The following is a 19,469-nucleotide window of genomic DNA, read 5'->3' on the forward strand; positions in this document are numbered from 1 at the left end:
AATCCAATCTGTCTTGGCACATATGCATGTGTGAATGTAAACATCTCTCAAGGTGTTTATTTGCCAGCTTGATTATTCTTGAAAAGATTGTCCCTGTATCAAATCAAGAATTATTGGGATTAAAACTATGGACATAACCTGAAGTAGTTCCAGAACATGAGAAAGACACATTTCTTCATGCATAGCCTTGCATCTAGAGTCCTGCTGGGGTACAGAAATAAGACACTTCTTCTTTGCAGGTTATGGGCGGGCTGATTCCTTAGGGCAAAGCTAGTGCTGCCAAGTGGCTCTGAAAGACCCCTCTGAATGTTTGTGGTTCATGTTCAGGCCCCATCTCCTGATCCCTGGTCCTGGGTAGGAATCAGATTAAGATGTTAAAAATGAATGACTGCTCAGCTCATAGTTGTAGTTTATCTACACTGTGGAATTCGGGCTTGGGCACGTCTCAAGAAGATCTCTAAGGCTGCACATCTGCTGGTCCTAAAATGGCCCATTCAGCATTTTCATGCTCTTTTCAGCTGAATTTTGATCTTGTGGGAGGGATCATATGTAAAATGACTTGTTATTTATTTACATTTCCACATCTTCGATAAAATTACTTTTGATCATTGATTTTTAAAAACTATGATAAAATATATACAACATAAAATTTACCATTTAACTCATTTAAAGTGCACTATTTAGTGACATTAGGTACATTCACCTGGTTGTGGATACATCACCATTATTCATCTCCAGAACTTTTCATCTTCCCAAACGAACTTCTGCAACCATTAAACACTAACTCCCCAGGCTACTCCCCCTTACAACCATCACCATTCTACTTCTCTCTCTGAGTTTGACTATTCTGGATGCCTCATATAAGTGGAATCATACAATGTTTATCATCTATTTTACATATGGTAATACACATGTTTCAGTGCTATTCTCTCAAAACATCCTACTCTCGCCTTCTCCCACATAGTCCAAAAGTCTGTTCTTTACATCTGTGTCTCTTTTGCTGTCTTGCATATAGGATCATCATTACCATCTTTCTAAATTCCATATATATGTGTTAATATGCTGTATTGGTGTTTCTCTTTCCAATTTACCTCACTCTGTATAATAGGCTCAAGTTTCATCCACTTCATTAGAACTGACTCAAATGCATTCCTTTTTATAGCTGAGTAATATTCCATTGTGTATGTGTACCACAGCCTTCTTATCCATTTGTCTGCCGATGGACATCTAGGTTGTTTCCATGTCCTACATATTCTGAACAGTCCTGCGATGAACATTGGGCACTCTTGCAATTCTGGTTTCCTCGGTGTGTATGTCCAGCAGTGGGATTGCTGGGTCATATGTCTAGTCAAGGCTATGGTTTTTCCAGTGGTCATGTATGGATGTGAGAGTTGGACTGTGACGAAAGCTGAGCACTGAAGAAGAATTGATGCTTTTGAACTGTGGTGTTGGAGAAGACTCTTGAGAGTCCCTTGGACTGCAAGGAGATCCAACCAGTCCATCCTGAAGGAGATCAGCCCTAGGATTTCTTTGGAGGGAATGAGGCTGAAGCTGAAACTCCAGTACTTTGGCCACCTGATGCGAAGAGTTGACTCATTGGAAAAGACTCTGATGCTGGGAGGGATTGGGGGCAGGAGGAGAAGGGGATGACAGAGGATGAGATGGCTGGATGGCATCACTGACTCGATGGACGTGAGTTTGGGTGAACTGCAGGGGTTGGTGATGGACAGGGAGGCCTGGCATGCTGTGATTCATGGGGTCGCAAAGAGTCGGACACGACTGAGCAACTGAACTGAACTGAACTGCACTGATGACAGTTCTATTTCCAGTTTTTTAAGGAATCTCCACACCTCACTGTGGTTTTGATTTGTATTTCTATAATAATGAATGATGATGAGCATATTTTCTTTTCATGTGTTTATTAGACATATGTATGTCTTCTTTGGAGAAATGTCTGTTTAGTTCTTTGGCCCACTTTTTGATTGATTTGTTCATTTTTCTGATATTAAGCTGCATGAGCTGCTTGTGTATTTGGGAGATTAATTCTGTCAGTCGTTTCATTTGCTGTTATTTTCTCCCATTCTGATGGCTGCCTTTTCACCTTGCTTATAGTTTCCTTCATTGTGCCAAAGCTTTTAAGTTTAATTAGGTCCTATTTGCTTATTTTCATTAATCTTGGAGGTGGCTGATAGAGGATCTTGCTGTGATTTATGTCAGAGTGTTCTGCATATATTTTCCTGTAAGAGTTTTATAGTTTCTGGCCTTACATTTAGATCTTTAATTCATTTTGAGTTTATTTTTGTGTATGGTGTTAGATAGTGTTCTAGTTTCATTCTTTTACACATGGTTGACCAGTTTTCCCAGAACCACTTGTTAAAAAGATTGTCTTTTCTCTACTGTATACTTTGCCTCCTTTGTCAAAGATAAGGTGTCTGTGGGTGTGTGGATTTATCTCTAGGCTTTCTATTTTGTTTCATTGCTATATATTTCTGTTTTTGTGTGTGTGTGTGTGTGTGTGTGTGTGTGTGTGCGCGTGTGCCAGTACCATACTCTCTTGATGACTGTAGCTTTGTAGTATAGTCTGAAGCCAGAAAGGTGGATTCCTGCAGTTCCATTCTTCTTTCTCATTATTGCTTTGTCTACTTGAGGTTTTTTGTGTTTCCATACAAATTGTGAAATTATTTGTTATAGTTCTGTGAAAAATAACATTGGTAGCTTGATAGGGATTGCATTGAATCTATAGATTGCTTTGGGTAATATACTCATTTTCAATATACTGATTCTTCCAATTCATGAACATGGTGTATTTCTCCATCTATTTGTGGTATCTTTGATTACTTTCATCAGTGTGTTGTATTTTTCTATATATACATCTTTTGTTTCTTTAGGTAAAGTTATCCCTAAGTATTTTATTCTTTTCGTTGCAATGGTAAATGGTATTGTTTCCTTAATTTCTCTTTCTATTTTTTCATTGTTAGTGTATAGGAATGCAAGGGATTTCTATGTATTAATTTTATATCCTTCAACTTTGCTATATTCATTGATTAGTTCTAGTAATTTTCTTGTGATGTCTTTAGGGTTTTCTATGCAGAGGATCATGTCATCTACAAACAGTGAGAGTTTTACTTTTTCTCTTCCAATTAGGATTCTTTTCTTTCTTTTTCTTCTCTGACTGCTGTGGCTAGGACTTCCAGAACTATGTTGCATAGTAGTGGTGAAAGTGGGCACCCTTGCCTTGTTCCTGATTTTAGAGGAATTGTTTTCATTTTTTTGCCATTGAGGATAATGTTTGCTGTGAATCTATTGAATATGGCTTTTATTATGTTGAAGTATGTTCCTTCTATGCCTGCTTTCTGGAGAGTTTTTATCATAAATGGGTGTTGAATTTTGTCAAAAGCTTTTTCTGTATCTATTGATATAATCATATGATTTTTAACTATCAATTTGTTAATATGGTGTATCACATTGATTGATTTGCAAATATTGGAGAATACTTGCATCCCTGGAATAAAGCCCACTTGGTCATGATGTATGATCTTTTTAATATGTTGTTAAATTCCGTTTGCTAGAATTTTCTTGAGGTTTTTTGCAACTCTGTTCATCAGTGATATTGGCCTATGTTTGTGGCATCTTTGTCTGGCTTTGGTATCAGTGTGATGGTGGCCTCATAAAATGATCTCGGGAGTTTGCCTTCCTCTGCAATTTTCTGGAAGAGTTTGAGTAGGTTAGGTGTTGGCACTTCTATAAATTTTTAGTAGAATTCATCTGTGAAGCCATCTGGTCCTTGGCTTTTGTTTGTTCAAAGATTTTTTTTATTACACTTTTGATTTCCATGTTTGTGATGGGTATATTAAGATTTTCTATTTCTTCCTGGCTCAGTTTTGGAAGGTTATACTTTTCTAAGTATTTGTCCATTTCTTCCAAGTTGTCCATTTTATTGGCATATAGTTGCTTATAGTGGTTTCTTATGATCTTTTGTATTTCTGTGTTGTCTATTGTGATTTCTCCATTTTAATTTCTAATTTTATATTGACTAGATTATCCTTTTTTTCCTTGATGAGTCTGGCTAACATTTTGTCTATTTTATTTATCTTCTCAAAGATCCAGCTTTTAGTTTTCTTGATCTTTGCTATAGTCTGCTTCATGTCTTTTTCATTTATTTCTGCTCTGATTATTATGATTTCTTTCCTTCTATTAACTTTGGGGTTTTTTGTTGTTGTTGTTGTTCTTCTTTGTCTAGTTGCTTTAGGTGTAAAGTTAGGTTGTTTAAGTTTCTCTTGTTTCTTGAGGTAGGCTTGTATTGCTATGAACCTTCCTCTTAGCAATGATTTGACTGAATCCCATTGGTTTGGGGTTGTTCTGTTTTAATTTTTATTTGTTTCTATGCATATTTTGAAGAAAGGTAATGCCAAAGAATGCTCAAACTACCACACAATTCCACTCATCTCACACATTAGTAAAGTAATGCTCAAAATTCTCCAAGCCAGGCTTCAGCAATACGTGAACCATGAACTTCCATATGTTCAAGCTGGTTTTAGAAAAGGCAGAGGAACCAGAGATCAAATTGCCAACATCTGCTGGATCATCAAAAAAGCAAGAGAGTTCCAGAAAAACATCTATTTCTACTTTATTGACTATGCCAAAGCCTTTGACTGTGGATCACAATAAACTGTGAAAAATTCTGAAAGAGATGGGAATACCAGACCACCTGACCTGCCTCTTGAGAAACCTATATGCAGGTCAGGAAACAATAGTTAGAACTGGATATGGAACAACAGACTGGTTCCAAATATGAAAAAGAGTATGTCAAGGCTGTATATTGTCACCCTCCTTATTTAACTTCTATGCAGAGTACATCATGAGAAATGCTGGGCTGGAAGAAGCACAAGCTGGAATCAAGATTGCTGGGAGAAATATCAATAACCTCAGATATGCAGATGACACCACCCTTATGGCAGAAAGTGAAGAGGAACTCAAAAGCCTCTTGATGAAAGGGAAAGAGGAGAGTGAAAATGTTGGTTTAAACTTCAGCATTCTGAAAATGAAGATCATGGCATCTGATCCCATCACTTCATGGGAAATAGATGGGGAAACAGTGGAGACAGTGTCAGACTATTTTTTGGTGCACTGCAGATGGTGACTGCAGCCATAAAATTAAAAAACACTTATGCCTTGGAAGAAAAGTTATGACCAACCTAGAGAGCATATTCAAAAGCAGAGATATTACTTTGCCAACAAAGGTTCGTCTAGTCAAGGCTGTGGTTTTTCCAGTGGTCATGTATGGATGTGAGAGTTGGACTGTGAAGAAAGCTGAGTGCCAAAGAATTGATGCTTTTGAATTGTGGTGCTGGAGAAGATTCTTGAGAGTCCCTTGGACTGCATGGAGATCGAACCAGTCCATTCTGGAGGAGATTGGTCCTGGGTGTTCTTTGGAAGGACTGATGCTAAAGCTGAAACTCCAGTACTTTGGCCACCTCATGTGAAGAGTTGACTCATTGGAAAAGACCCTGATGCTGGGAGGGACTGGGGGCAGGAGGAGAAGGGGACGACAGAGGATGAGATGGCTGGATGCCATCACCAACTCGATGGACATGAGTCTGAGTGAAATCTGGGAGTTGGTGATGGACAGGGAGGTCTGGCATGCTGCAATGCCTAGGGTCACAAAGCATCGTACATGACTGAGCAACTGAACTGAACTGAACTGATGCATATTTTGATTTCCTTTTTTATTTCCTCCATGATTTGTTGGCTATTCAGAAGCATGTTGTTTAGCCTCCATATGTATTTTTTATAGTTTTCTTTTTTTCCCGTAGAGTTGATATCTAATCTTACCACATTGTGATCAGAAAAGATGTTTGAAATGATTTCAATTTTTTTTCCCACTTATCAAAGCTAGATTTGTGTCCTAGGATGTGATCTATCCTGGAGAATGTTCCATGTGCACTTCAGAAAAAGGTGAAATCCATTGTTTTGTGGTGAAATGCGCTGTAGATACCAATTAGGTTTAACTGGCCCATTGTATCATTGAAAAACTTGTGTTTCCTTGCTAATTTTCTGTTTGGTTCATGTATCATAGGTGTGAATGGAGTTTTAAAGCCCCCCACAATTAATCGTTTTACTGTTAATTTTCGCTTTCATGCTTGTTAGCATTTGCCTTACATATTGAGGTGCTCCTATGTTGGATTCATATATATTAGTAATTGTTATATCTTCTTCTTGGATTGATCCCTTGATCATTATGTAGTGTTCTTTGTCTCTTAATACAGTCTTTATTTATTTTATCTGATATGAGTATTGCTATTCCTGCTTTCTTTTGGTCTCTATTTGCATGAAACATCTTTTTCCAGCCCCTCACTTTGTCTGTATGTGTCCCTAGATTTGAGATAGGTCTCTTGTAGACAGCATATATATGGATTTTGTGTTTGTATCCATTTGGCCAGTCTTTGTCTTTTGGTTGGAGCATTTAACCCATTTACGTTTAAGGTAATTATTGATAAGTAGGATACCATTACCGTTTACTTTGTTTTTTGGGGGGTTCTTTTGTAAACCTTTTCTGTGTTTCCTGTCTAGAAAAGCTCCTTTAGCATTTGTTGAAGAGCTGATTTGGTGGTGCTGAATTCTCTCAGCTTTTGCTTATCTGTAAAGCTTTTGATTTCTCCTTCATAACTGAATAAGATCTTTGCTGGGTAGAGTAATCTTGGTTGTGGGTTTTTCTCTTTCATCACTTTTAAGTATGTCCTGCCTTTCCCTTCTGGCCTGAAGAGTTTCTATTGAAAGATCAGCTGTTACTCTTATGGAGATCTTCTTGTCTGTAATTTGTTTCTTTTCCCTTACTGATTTTAATATTTGCTCTTTTTGTTTAATTTTTGTTAGATTGATTAATATGTGTCTTGGGTTGTTTCATCTTTGGTATATCCTATTGGGGCTCTCTGGATTTCTTGGACTTGGGTGGCTATTTCCTTCCCCATTTTAGGAAAGTTTTCAACTATTATCTCCTCAAGTATGTTCTCATGCCCTTTCTTTTCATCTTCTTCTCTGGGACTCCTATGATTCAAATATTGGGGCATTTAACATCATCCCAGAGTTCTCTGAGGTTGTCCTCATTTCTTTTTATTATTTTTTTCTTTTTTCCTCTATGCTTAATTTATTACACCATTCTATCTTCTAGTTATTCTACTGTTATTCTACTCAGTTATTCTACTGTTAGTTCCCTCCAGAGTGTTTTTAATCTCAGTTATTTCATTGTTCATTATTGATTTACTCTTCTTTATTTCTTCTAGGTTCTTGTTAAACATTTGTTGCATCTTCTCAGTCTTTATCTCTAGTCTGTGTCTGTAACTCCATTTTTATTTTCAAGATTTTGGATCATCTTTACTATCATTATTCTTAATTCTTTTTCAGGTAGACTCCCTATCTCCTCCTCTTTTGTTTCATTTGGTAGGTTTTTATCATGTTCCTTACCCTGCTGAATATTTCTCTTCCTTTTCATCTTGTTTAGATTGCTTTGTTTGAGGTGCCCTTCCTGCAGACTGGAAGTTCATGGTTCCTCTTAATTGTGGCATCTGCTCCCTGAGGGTGGGGTTAGACCAGTGGCTTGTCAAGGTTTCCTCATTGTGGGAACTTGTGTCTGTGTTCTGGTAGGTGGAGCTGGATCTCTTCTCTCTGTAATGCAATGAAGTATCCAGTAGTGAGTTTTGGGGTGTCTTATGGTTTGTTATGGCTTTGGGTAGCCTGTCTTTTAATGTTCAGTGTTGTGTTCCTGTTTTGCTGGAGAATTAGTGTGGTGTGTCTTGCACTGGAACTTGTTAGTTCTTGGGTGAAGCTTGGTTTCAGTGTAGGTATGGAGACTTTTGGGTGGGCTCTTGTCTATTAATGTTCCTTGGAGTCAGGAGTTCTCTGATGTTCTAAAGTTTGGGAGTTCAGTCTTCTGCCTCTGGGTTTTGGTTCTCCTCTTACAGTAGTCTCAAGACTCCGTTCACAGAGATTGGGCTGCCTTTCTGGGTACCTGATATCCTCCACCAGCATTTAGAAGTTGTTTTGTGGTGAATTCAAATGATCTTTTGATGAATTTGTAGGGGAAAAAGTGGTCTCCCCATCTTATTCCTCCACCATCTTGGGAATCCCCCCTCTCACCCCGACTGGCATTAAGAACACAGTTTCCTCACAGGAACATGTATGGAACATTATCCTCATTCATTTCAAAATGTGGAAACTAACACCAAGGTCTTTCAATAACATCAACCACAGATTTAATGACTGATTCCAGATTTATAATCTACATCCCCAATTTTCTTTCCTGAAGGCATCCTCATCATTCTCATATAATTGGCTCAGAATTACTTAGTTTAATCCTAAATCAGTGGAGTGGGTAGCCATTCCCTTCTCCAGGGGATCTTCCCAACTCAGGGATCAAACCTGGTGCTGCTGCACTGCAGGCAGATTTTTACCATTAAGCCACTAGGAAAGTCCTTTTATTCTTCAGGTGGGTCCGAGATCCTTGAGAAACAGGGTGGAGGATTTTGCTTCTACCTCTTGTTTCTCCATTTTCTGGTCTTAATGGGGAGGGCAGTTGCTGCCATATTGAAGAGACATTTAACAATGAATCACGTCCCTAGAGCCCAGCTGTCAGGAGTCATCCTACTTGTCCTGATGTACAATCCCATGAAAACCCACTCTGTTTTGTTATGTACTAAAAGTGACCACACAATTGCACTCATCTCACATGCTAGCAAAGTAATGCTCGAAATTCTCCAAGCCAGGCTTCAACAGTATGTGAACTGTGAACTTCCAGATGTTCAAGCTGGTTTTAGAAAGGGCAGAGGAACCAGAGATCAAATTGCCAACATCCTTTGGATCACTGGAAAAGAAAGAGAGTTCTAGGAAAACATCTATTTCTGCTTTATTGACTATGCCAAAGCCTTTGACTGTATGGATCACAATCAACTGTGGAAAATTCTGAAAGAGATGGGAATACCAGACCACCTGACCCACCTCTTGAGAAATCTGTATGCAGGCTAAGAAGCAACAGTTAGAACTGGACATGGAACAACAGACTGGTTCCAAATCAGGAAAGGAGTACGTTAAGGCTGTATATTGTCACCCTGCTTATTTACCTTATATGCAGAGTACATCATGAGAAATGCTGGACTGGATGAAGCATAAGCTGGAATCAAGACTGCTGTGAGAAATATCAATAACCTGAGACATGCAGGTGACACCACCCTTATGGCAAAAAGCAAAGAAGAACTAAAGAGCCTGTTGATGAAATTGAAAGAGGAGCGTGAAAAAGTTGGCTTAAATAAAACTCAGCATTCAGAAAACTAAGATCATGTCATCTGCTCCCATCACTTCATTGCAAATAGATGGGGAAACCATGAAAGACTTCATTTTTGGGGGCTCTAAAATCACTGCAGATGGTGACTGTGGCCATGAAATTAAAAGACACTTGCTGCTTGGAAGAAAAGTTATGACCAACCTAGACAGCTTATTAAAAAGCAGAGACATTACTTTGCCAACAAAGGTCCATCTAATCAAAGCTATGGATTTTCCAGTAGTCATGTATGGATGTGAGAGTTGGAGTATAAAGAAAGCTGAGCACTGAAGAACTGATGTTTTTGAACTGTGGTGTTGGATAAGACTCTTGAGAGTCCCTTGGGCAGCAAGGAGATGCAGCCAGTCCATCCCAAGGGAAATTGGTCTTGAACATTCATTGGAAGGACTGATACTGAAGCTGAACCTCCAATATTCTGGCCACCTGATGTGAAGAACATTCATTTGAAAAGCCCCTGATGCTGGGAAGGATTGAAGGCAGGAGGAAAAGGGGACAACAGAGGATGAGATGTTTGGATGGCCTCACCGACTCAATGGACATGAGTTTGAGTAAACTCTAGGAGTTGGTGAAGGACAGGGAGACCTGGTGTGCTGCAGTACATGGAGTTGCAAAGAGTTGGACATGACTGAGTAATTGAACAGAAAAGTGACTTGTTATTACCACAGGAATCCAGCTCAGTATCTTTTCTCGTTTCAGGCATTTCACCTGAGTAACTTGGCCTTGAGGAAGACCACCACAGGTCAGATAGTCAACCTGCTGTCCAACGATGTGAAAAGATTTGATCAGGTAAGCTGCCCCTGAGGGATCTTCTTCCACTTCCAGTCCTTCTGACTGGGTTTACCTTATGGTTGATGCAGGATACCTGTGTTTGCTGTTGACCAGGATTGGTTGAGTGTCTAAAACAAGGGTTCATTTTATCCAACTCTCATTTCCTCTGTGTGCAACTGAGATGTAATAATTTGTGTTGTCCTTAGACAATAATTTTTTTTCTGAGATAATCTATGGCATACTTCAGTAATAGGCAGCAGTCTTGCTCCCCAGCTTAATTCATGTCCCTAGGGGTCCTCAGCTGGAATCAAGATTTCCAGGGGAAATATCAATAACCTGAGATATGCAGATGACACCACCCTTATGGCAGAAAGTGAAGAGGAACTAAAAAGCCTCTTGATGAAGGTGAAAGAGGCAGGTGAAAAAGTTGGCTTAAAGCTCAACATTCAGAAAACGAAGATCATGGTATCTGGTCCCATCACTTCATGGGAAATAGATGGGGAAACAGTGGAAACAGTGTCAGACTTTATCTTTTGTGGCTCCAAAATCACTGCAGATGGTGACTACAGCCATGAAATTAAAAGACGCTTACTCCTTGGAAGAAAAGTTATGAACAACCTAGATATCATATTGAAAAGCAGAGACATTACTTTGCCAACAAAGGTCCGTCTAGTCAAGGCTATGGTTTTTCCAGTGGCCATGTATGGATGTGAGAGTTGAACTGTGAAGAAAGCTGAGCACCGAAGAATTGATGCCTTTGAACTGTGGTGTTGGAAAAGACTCTTGAGAGTCCCTTGGACTGCAAGGAGATCCAACCAGTCCATTCTGAAGGAGATCAGCCCTGGGATTTCTTTGGAAGGAATGATGCTAAAGCTTAAACTCCAGTACTTTGGCCACCTCATGTGAAGAGTTGACTCATTGGAAAAGACTCTGATGCTGGGAGGGATTGGGGGCAGGAGGATAAGGGGACTACCGAGGATGAGATGGTTGGATGGCATCACTGACTCGATGGACATGAGTCTGAGTGAACTGCGGGAGTTGGTGATGGACAGGGAGGCCTGGCGTGCTGCGATTCATGGGGTCTCAAAGAGTTGGACACGACTGAGCGACTGAACTGAACTGAACTGAGGGGTCCTCCTGGCATGGACCTTCTTGGCACATGGTGTTGGTGTTGCCACCTGAACTGTCTTCCTCCTCCTCTGGATGATGAAGGCCTGTGAGCAGGGATTGTTCTTTCCCCCACACCCTGTTCAGTGCCTTCTGTATAGGAAGCCTGCGAGGAATAATGCCAAGTGGGTGGTCCCCAGCCAGACATAACCTCTTCTCTGCTATCTCACCACACTCTTTTTATCCACTTAGCTTATGAGTAGATCATGTAACCCACGGTGTTGTAGCTGTTGCTCAGATCTGTATTGCACTAGACACTTCTCTTTCAATTATTCATTCATCAAACATGAAGTAAGATCCCCCTACCCACTTTCAGGGATGAATACTATTTCTTTCCTGGAGAAGCCACAGGCTGTCAGGAAGGTAAATACACAAGTAGTTACTGGAGAATGTGGTAGGTACCATAAAATAGGCTTTCCTAGGATGCTAGGGAGAGATGGGGGCTGAATTTTGGGACAGAGAGTTTGGGGAAGCCCTGAGCTCATATGTGGTGTAGACAAAATCAACATTTTCCTTCAGTGCTGCTGCTCTGGTTCTCCCTGGATGTCCCTGAAGCCAGCCCTGTGCTGCCCCAGAACAGCATCATCTGGGGTAGATGCTTGAGTTTCTGCTTCAGCAGGTTTAAAACCCACTGAGATCATTCCCGTTTAGGTTCCTGTCTATTGTTTCCAAGCATATTTTTTCTATAATGGGTCCTTACTGGTTTTGTTTTCATACCATCTTAAGAAGGCTTTGTCCTTCTCTTTTAAGGTAACAACGTTCTTGCACTACCTGTGGGTGGGGCCGCTACAGGCTATTGCAGTGACCGCCCTGCTCTATATGGAAATAGGAATATCATGTCTTGCTGGGATGGCGATTCTCATCATTCTTCTGGTTTTGCAAAGCTGCTTTGGGAAATTATTTTCATCACTCCGGTAAGAGAAACACTGATTTCAAAAATTGGTGATGTGTATTTAATTGGTAGCATCTGCAGTCTGCTTGATGCTTTTGTTCAAAAAACAAGAAGTGCCTTCTTTTGTCTCTTTGTTGCATGTGTTGTAGATGCTTCAGACCTAGCCAGTGGAAGCTCCAGCCTCAAGCTGAAGGCTGACCTTTAAGGGGAAAAGTGACAACATTGCTGACTTTTCCCAACATTGTGACCAAATAAATAGTGTCTTTAAGCAGAATTCACTGATGTTAAAGTTATTTAAACATTATTAAAAGTACTAATACTTTTATATAATATACAGGCCCTTTTCTAGCTACATTATTTTTGTTATGTTTGTGTTAGAGCCATTTTCAGGTATGTATATTTTTTTCTTGTTTATAATTCAGTGTTTTTAATTATCAGTGCCCCAAGGGCAAGATCAATCTTAATTATGTCCTTATAAAGCCCCATAGTCCCAGCGGTATATGTAATAGATAAGTGGCTGGTGATGAAGAGCCAAACGATAATGAGTTACACCTGAAGCAGGTCACAGAGAGTTGGAGATGGGTCATTTTTAGGTAGCCAGGTGATGGAGATGTTATGTTGTTTGAAGTATATTGAGGGTTGTTTGTTGGTGTCTGTATGTGTATTTTTCTATGCTTGGAATTTCCTTTGCTCTCTTTGCTGTGGAGAGATGTTCCTTATCCTTTGAAGCCTGTTCTAATGCTACTGGGTCCCTGAAGCTTTTCTTGTTCTCCTTTCCCAGTGGAATTAACAGTTCCATCTTATCTGCCCCTAGCACTTTAATCCTATTTTATTACAGCACAGACACTGTCTTCCTGTTAGAGTCAAGGTCTTTTCTGCCTTCTCTGCCCAGCTGTGACCTCCTTGAGCAGACAGTCTGTATCTGTTTCATTTCAGGACTTTATTATACATTACTACAAGTTTTCCAAGTATATGTTGAATTTGGCTGAAGGTTTTAATTTCTAATTGAAATCTTTTTTTTTTTTTTTCATTTCTCCATTTGTACATTGGTCTGTGTTTTCAGCTCAAAAGAGCTATAGGGAATCATTTGATCCCTGTTCTCTGCTTGTGCCCCCTGCTGCTGCTATGGAAAGCTGGGCTGTGGTCACTAAGGCTCATCTCTCATGTCTGTCCCCTCAGGAGTAAGACCGCAGCTCTCACAGACGACAGGATCAAGACCATGAGTGAAGTCATAACTGGCATCAGAACAATAAAAATGTATGCTTGGGAAAAGTCATTTGTAGAGCTTATTACCACATTGAGAAGGTAAGTTTTTATATATATCAAGTCACATTTTGTACTTTTTATTTCCTGTTTTTACTGAATGAATTTAGGAGTCTTACCAAGTTTTCACATTAATGTAAACTTAACTATACCCCACTCCCATATGTGGCAGTGGGGTTAAGTAGAATAGTGGGAACATAATTTTAATCTGCTCTCCCATTTACCATATATATATATATATATATATATATATATATATATATGTATATATATGTATATATAGCTACACCAGATGGCTTGTGAAATCTTAGTTCCAGGGATTGAACTCAAGGCCCTAGTCAATGAAAGTGCAGAGTCCTAACCACCAGGGAATTTTCTCATTTACTATGTTATTAAAGGAAAAAAAAAAATATATATATATATATATATACACACACACACATATATATGCTTCTTATACAGAAATAAAATTCATAATATTTCTTAATAGTGCAAATCCCAAATAAGCAATAATTATAAAATTTTAGTATTTGAAATGATATTTAAACTAAAGCTGTAATTTATGTTAATGTAATACAAAGGGGAGATTATAAAGGCTGGGTATAACTGTGTCAGGCCCAACTTTACGAATCAGTATTTTTCATTCCAAACAGCCATGGAAATATCAGTTTTTTTTTTCATTGTAATTGTTTTTGTTTTTAGATAATCATAGATTCACATGCAGTTGCTTATAGTACGGACCTCCCATGTATCCACTGCTCAGTTTCCCTCAGTGGTAATTTCTGGAAACACTGTAGTGCAATATTGCAACAGGATGTTGACAACTATACAGGGAAGATACAAAATGTTTTCATCAGGACCAGGATTAAACATGTTGCCCTTCTATAGCACACCTACTTCCCTTCTGTCCCTACCACATCCTTAACCCGTGTCAATCTCTAGTCTGGTCTCTATTTCTATAATTTTGTCATTTTTAAAGAATGTTATCTAAATAATACCATACAGTATGTTACCATTTTTGATTGACCTTATTCACTAAGAAGAATTCCCTAGAGACTCATCCAAGTTGTCTCATGTATAAGTAGCTGGTTCCTTTTATTGTTGAGTAGTATTCCTTGAAAATGCTGGGGTTTTGCTCTGGTTTATATTTGTAGAATTTCTTTCATCTTTCAGTTAAATATCTGATGACTGTTTATACTCAAGCCCAGGGTGCTTAGAATTCTCTGGGTGCTCCCTGTCACCTCTCACTTTGCACCTTTGTGGGCGCCCCTCCCTCTGCTGGGGATACACTCTCATCCTCCCTCTTCTCTGGCCTCCGCCAGCCCTGACTAACTGCATGTCGTCTCAGGTTCCATGTGTCTGTGACTTGCCCTGACTCCACTGCTCTGGGGTACACGCCTCTGCTCTGTACTCCCACGGGGGCTGTGCTGGCTGCCTGTCTAATGTCTTGGTGTCTCACAATTTGGGGGTTGCTTATTCTGTCCCCCAACAAGTTCATGAGCTCCTGCAGGGATAGGCTTTGTCTTAGACATTCTCAAGGTACCTGGCACACGACTTGTGATTTCAAATGCTTGTTGACTGAATATTCAAATCCAATCTGATTGACTCAAAATGTTTAAAAGTGTGACATGAAGGACGCTTTTAGTTGGAAGAGTGAAGTGGCAATGCAGTGTGTGGTCCTGGTGTCAGGGCAGACCCCCGGGTGCGCACTGTGTAGTGTCTCTGTGATGTGAGGGATGGTTTATCTTAATCTGTGTCCACTGCCTAGAAAAGGGCCACTCACACAGGGTACTGAATTCATGGGTTGATGTTGGTGTTCCTTTTAAAACCTGTTTCCTACTCTTTTCCAGGGATGAAATTTCCAAGATTCTGAGAAGTTCCTACCTTAGAGGAATGAATTTGGCAATTTTTTTTGCTGCCAGCAAAATCATGATTTTTATCACCTTCATCATTGCCGTGGTCCTTAACAACCGGATCACAGTCAGCCAAGTGTTTCTGGTGGTGATGCTGTTCGAGACTGTGAGGTTTACAGGCACCCTCTATTTCCCCATGGCTATCGAGAAGGTGTCAGAGGCCGTTGTCAGCATCAACAGAATCAAGGTTTGATGAAAAGCAATTTTTTTTAGTTGTAGGTGAACTTTATGAACAATGTCTTATTTGGTGTCACTGTGTGCCAGTTTGGTGACATTTAAGTCTCATTGCCAAAGCTGGCAGTCTTTCCAAAATGTCATACATACTCCCCTCTCTTCTTATATAGCTGCTAAGCTGCTGCTAAGTCACTTCAGTTGTGTCCAACTCTGTGCCACCCCATAGACGGCAGCCCACGAAAGGCTCCCCCGTCCCTGGGATTCTCCAGGCAAGAACACTGGAGTGGGTTGCCATTTCCTTCTCCAATGCAGAAAAGTGAAAGTGAAGTCGCTCAGTCATGTCCGACTCTTAGCGACCCCACAGACTGCAGCCTACCAGGCTCCTCTGTCCATGGGATTTTCTAGGCAAGAGTATTGGAGTGGGTTGCCATTGCCTTCTCCGACTTCTTATATAGAGTGCATAACAAATATCATAAGATCCCTGCTGGTTTATAGGCGGCAGTAGCAGAGGCACAGGCTCTTGATGTGTAGTGATGACTGCAGGGTGATTAAAATATCTAAAAGCAGGAGCAGCAAACAGATTCCATCTCCTACACTGACTGGAATGACAAGGTAGTGACTGTACATTCCGGGTGTGAACAGGATTCCTTTCTGAGCCGGGAGGGGAGGAGATTGCTGAGAGGTCCTTGTTCCCTGGGCAAGAAGAGTAGCCACAGATTCACTCAGTTCTCTGTGTTTAAAAATGTGTTATTTCTTCCATAGATGCTCTTCTTCTTGATTGCTGAGCTTGCCTTTTGGATCTGCCTTTTCATCCGTGTTCTCTTTTCCCTTTCTGCTTAATCCATCTCAAGCTTCCCTCTTCCTTTCTAATTTGTGATTCTTATCATACCCACTGTCTCCTTTTCCTAAGAGTCTGTAAATTTCCAAGGGCAAATAATTTACATCATCAAGACAAAGGCTTGGCACACAGTAGGTGCTCAATTATTCATGTCTGTATGAGTAGGTCTAAAATGAGGATAAATTGGCACTGTGACCTGGCCGGGCATGAGTTTGAGTGTCTGGGCTTTACAAAAAAATCTAATTTGTTTTGTTCTTACTTTCTTACAGTGATGGATGGGCTGGTAATAGCTCTTTAGTGAAGTTAGATCACTCTGGGTGTGATTATATTTTATTTTTGGGTCTTGTCATCAAAGCCGATTTTTTTGTCATTAGTTTTCTCTACTATTTTTTTGTCATTAGTTTTCTCTACTATAAAAAACTATTACCCATAAAACATATCAATCATGTGGGTTCAGTTCTGGTCGCCTGAGTTTATCATACTCCCAAAATAGGCTCAAATTCATGTCCACTGAGTCGATGATGCCATCCAACCATCTCATCCTCTGTTGCCCCCTTCTCCTCCTGCCCTCAATCTTTCCCAGCATCAGGGTCTTTTCCAGTGAGTCAGCTCTTTGTATCAGGTGGCCAAAGTATTGGAGCTTTAGGTTCAGCATCAATCCTTCCAATGAACATTGAATATTCACGAAATTGAATGAATATTGAATATTCATGAAATTGAATGAATGCTGAATATTCATGAATATTGAATATTCATTCAATTCAAAGGGTAGATTTCCTTTAGGATTGACTGGTTTGATCTCTTTGCTGTCCAAGGGATTATCAAGAGTCTTCTCCAGCACCACAGTTCAAAAGCATCAGTTCTTCGGTGCTCAGCCTTCTTCATGGTCCAACCCTCATCTGTACATGACTACTGGAAAAACCATAGCTTTGACTATATGAACCTTTGTCAGCAAAGTGATGCCTCTGCTTTTTAATAAGCTGTTTAGGTTGGTCATAACTTTTCTTCCAAGAAGCAAGCGTCTTTTAATTTCATATCTGCAGTGATTTTGGAGCCCCAAAAGTAAAGCCTCTCACTGTTTGCATGTTTCCCCATCTATTTGCCATGAAGTGATGGGACTGAATGACATGATCTTAGTTTCCTGAATTGTTGGGGTCCTTTAATGGACCAGGACCTGGCGGTCCAGATCAATGATAAGAAAGTGAAAGAGAGAGCCAAAGGGAAGGAGAGAGAGAGACAGAGAGAGAAAAGAAAGAAAGAAAGACAGACACGGGGACCCAAACTCTTATGGAGCAAAGGTGCCTTAATGATTTTTATGTGAGCATAAATAGGCTGTAGTACAAGAAATTTCTTTCAACAATGATAAAGATCAGAAAACCAAATGTACAGTAACTGTTACCAAGGGAACAAGGGATAATAATGGTCACAAGGTCAAGAGACAACCCATATCTCAAGGAAAAGGGGGGCAAGACTAAGCAGTTTTGTTGTAAAGAGAATGTTTACTAAAGGAGACCCAAGCCTGTCTCACACAATGACCTCTGTCCTGAGAGCTGCATGCAGTTTTACTGGCCTCTGGCAGAAGCTGATAAGGAACAGAGGATTTGTGAGAAACAGCATGTAGTTAAACACTCCCCGACAATGAATGTTGAGTTTTAAGCCAACTTTTTCACTCTCCTCTTTCACTTTCATCCAGAAGCTCTTTAGTTTCTCTTCACTTTCCGTTATTAGGGTGATGTCATCTGCATATCTGAGGTTATTGATATTTCTCCTGGCAATCTTGATTCCAGGTTATTCTTCATCCAGCCCAGCATTTCACATAATGTGCTCTGCATATAATTTAAATAAGCAAGGTGACAATATACAGCCTTGATGCACTCCTTTCCAAATTTTGAACCAGTTCGTTGTTCCATGTCTGGTTTTAACTGTTGCTTCTTGACCTGCTTATAGGTTTCTTAGGAGGCAGGTAAGGTGGTCTGGTCCTATTTCTTTAAGAATTTTTCACAGTTTGTTGAAAAACTGTGATCCACACAGTCAAAGGCTTTAGAATAGTCAGTGAAGCAGAAGTCGATGTTTTTCTGGAATTCTCTTGCTCTTTCTATGATCCAACGGATATTGGCAGTTTACCTCTGGTTCCTCTACCTTTTCTAAATCCAGTTTGTACATCTGGAATTTCTCAGTTCACATACTGCTGAAGCTTGAAGGATTTTGAACATTACTTTGCTAGCATGTGGAATGAGCACAATTATGCAATAGTTTGAACATTCTTTGACCTTGCCTTTCTTTGGGATTGGGCTTCCCTGGTGGCTCAGCTGGTAAAGAATCCGCCTGCAATGCAGGAGACCTGGGTTTGATCCCTTGGTTGGAAAGATCCCTTAAAGAAGGGAAAGGCTACCCACTCTAGTATTCTAGAGAAAGTCAGACTTGACTGAGCAACTTTCACTTCTTTGGGATCAGAATGAAAACTGACCTTTCCTAGTCCTGTGGCCACTGCTGAGTTTTCCAAATTTGATGGCATATTGAGTGCAGCACTTTAACAGCATCATCTTTTAGGATTTGAAGTGACTCAGTTGGAATCTCATCACCTCCTCTAGCTTTGTTCATAGTAATGCTTCCAAGGCTAACTTGACTTCACACTATAGAATGTTTGGCTCTAGGTGAGTGATCACACCATTGCAGTTATCCAGATTATTAAGACCTATGGAACCTGCTTCTCTTTTGTCTCCTTCATTGGCAGACGTGTTCTTTACCACTAGAGCCACCTGGGAAGCCCAAAGAACTACCATGCTGCTGCTGCTAATTCGCGTCAGTCATGTCCAACTCTGTGAGACTCCATAGACGGCAGCCCACCAGGCTTCCCCGTCCCTGGGATTCTCCAGGCAAGAACGCTGGAGTGAGTTGCCATTTCCTTCTCCAATGCGTGAAAGTAAAAAGTGAAAATGAAGTCACTCAGTCGTCTCTTTGCGACCCCATGGACTGCAGCCTACCAGGTTCCTCTGTCCATGGATTTTCCAGTTAAGAGTACTGGAGTGGGGTTCCACTGCTTTCTCTGAAGAACTACCATATGATCCAACAATTCCAGTTCTAGGTATTTTCCCAAATAAAATGAAATAAGAGATATCTTTT

At 40.2% G+C, this 19,469-nt stretch overlaps 1 protein-coding gene across 2 annotated transcripts in view; it reads left to right on the forward strand.

The window, feature by feature from the left end:
* LOC133258050 (ATP-binding cassette sub-family C member 4-like) overlaps window positions 1-19,469 on the forward strand; it is a 334,436-nt gene that overhangs the window by 217,221 nt on the left and 97,746 nt on the right. The window contains exons 5-8 of one of the 2 annotated variants that reach the window (XM_061434385.1): window positions 10,028-10,117; window positions 12,017-12,180; window positions 13,338-13,463; window positions 15,272-15,521. The exons of the other annotated variant lie outside the window; for it this stretch is intronic. Of the exons in view, the coding sequence (XP_061290369.1) occupies window positions 10,028-10,117; window positions 12,017-12,180; window positions 13,338-13,463; window positions 15,272-15,521 (630 nt within the window). The remainder of the gene's footprint in view (window positions 1-10,027; window positions 10,118-12,016; window positions 12,181-13,337; window positions 13,464-15,271; window positions 15,522-19,469) is intronic. 2 annotated transcript variants of the gene reach the window in all.

Source organism: Bos javanicus, chromosome 12 (assembly GCF_032452875.1).
Source record: "Bos javanicus breed banteng chromosome 12, ARS-OSU_banteng_1.0, whole genome shotgun sequence".
NCBI classification, from domain to species: Eukaryota; Metazoa; Chordata; class Mammalia; order Artiodactyla; family Bovidae; genus Bos; species Bos javanicus.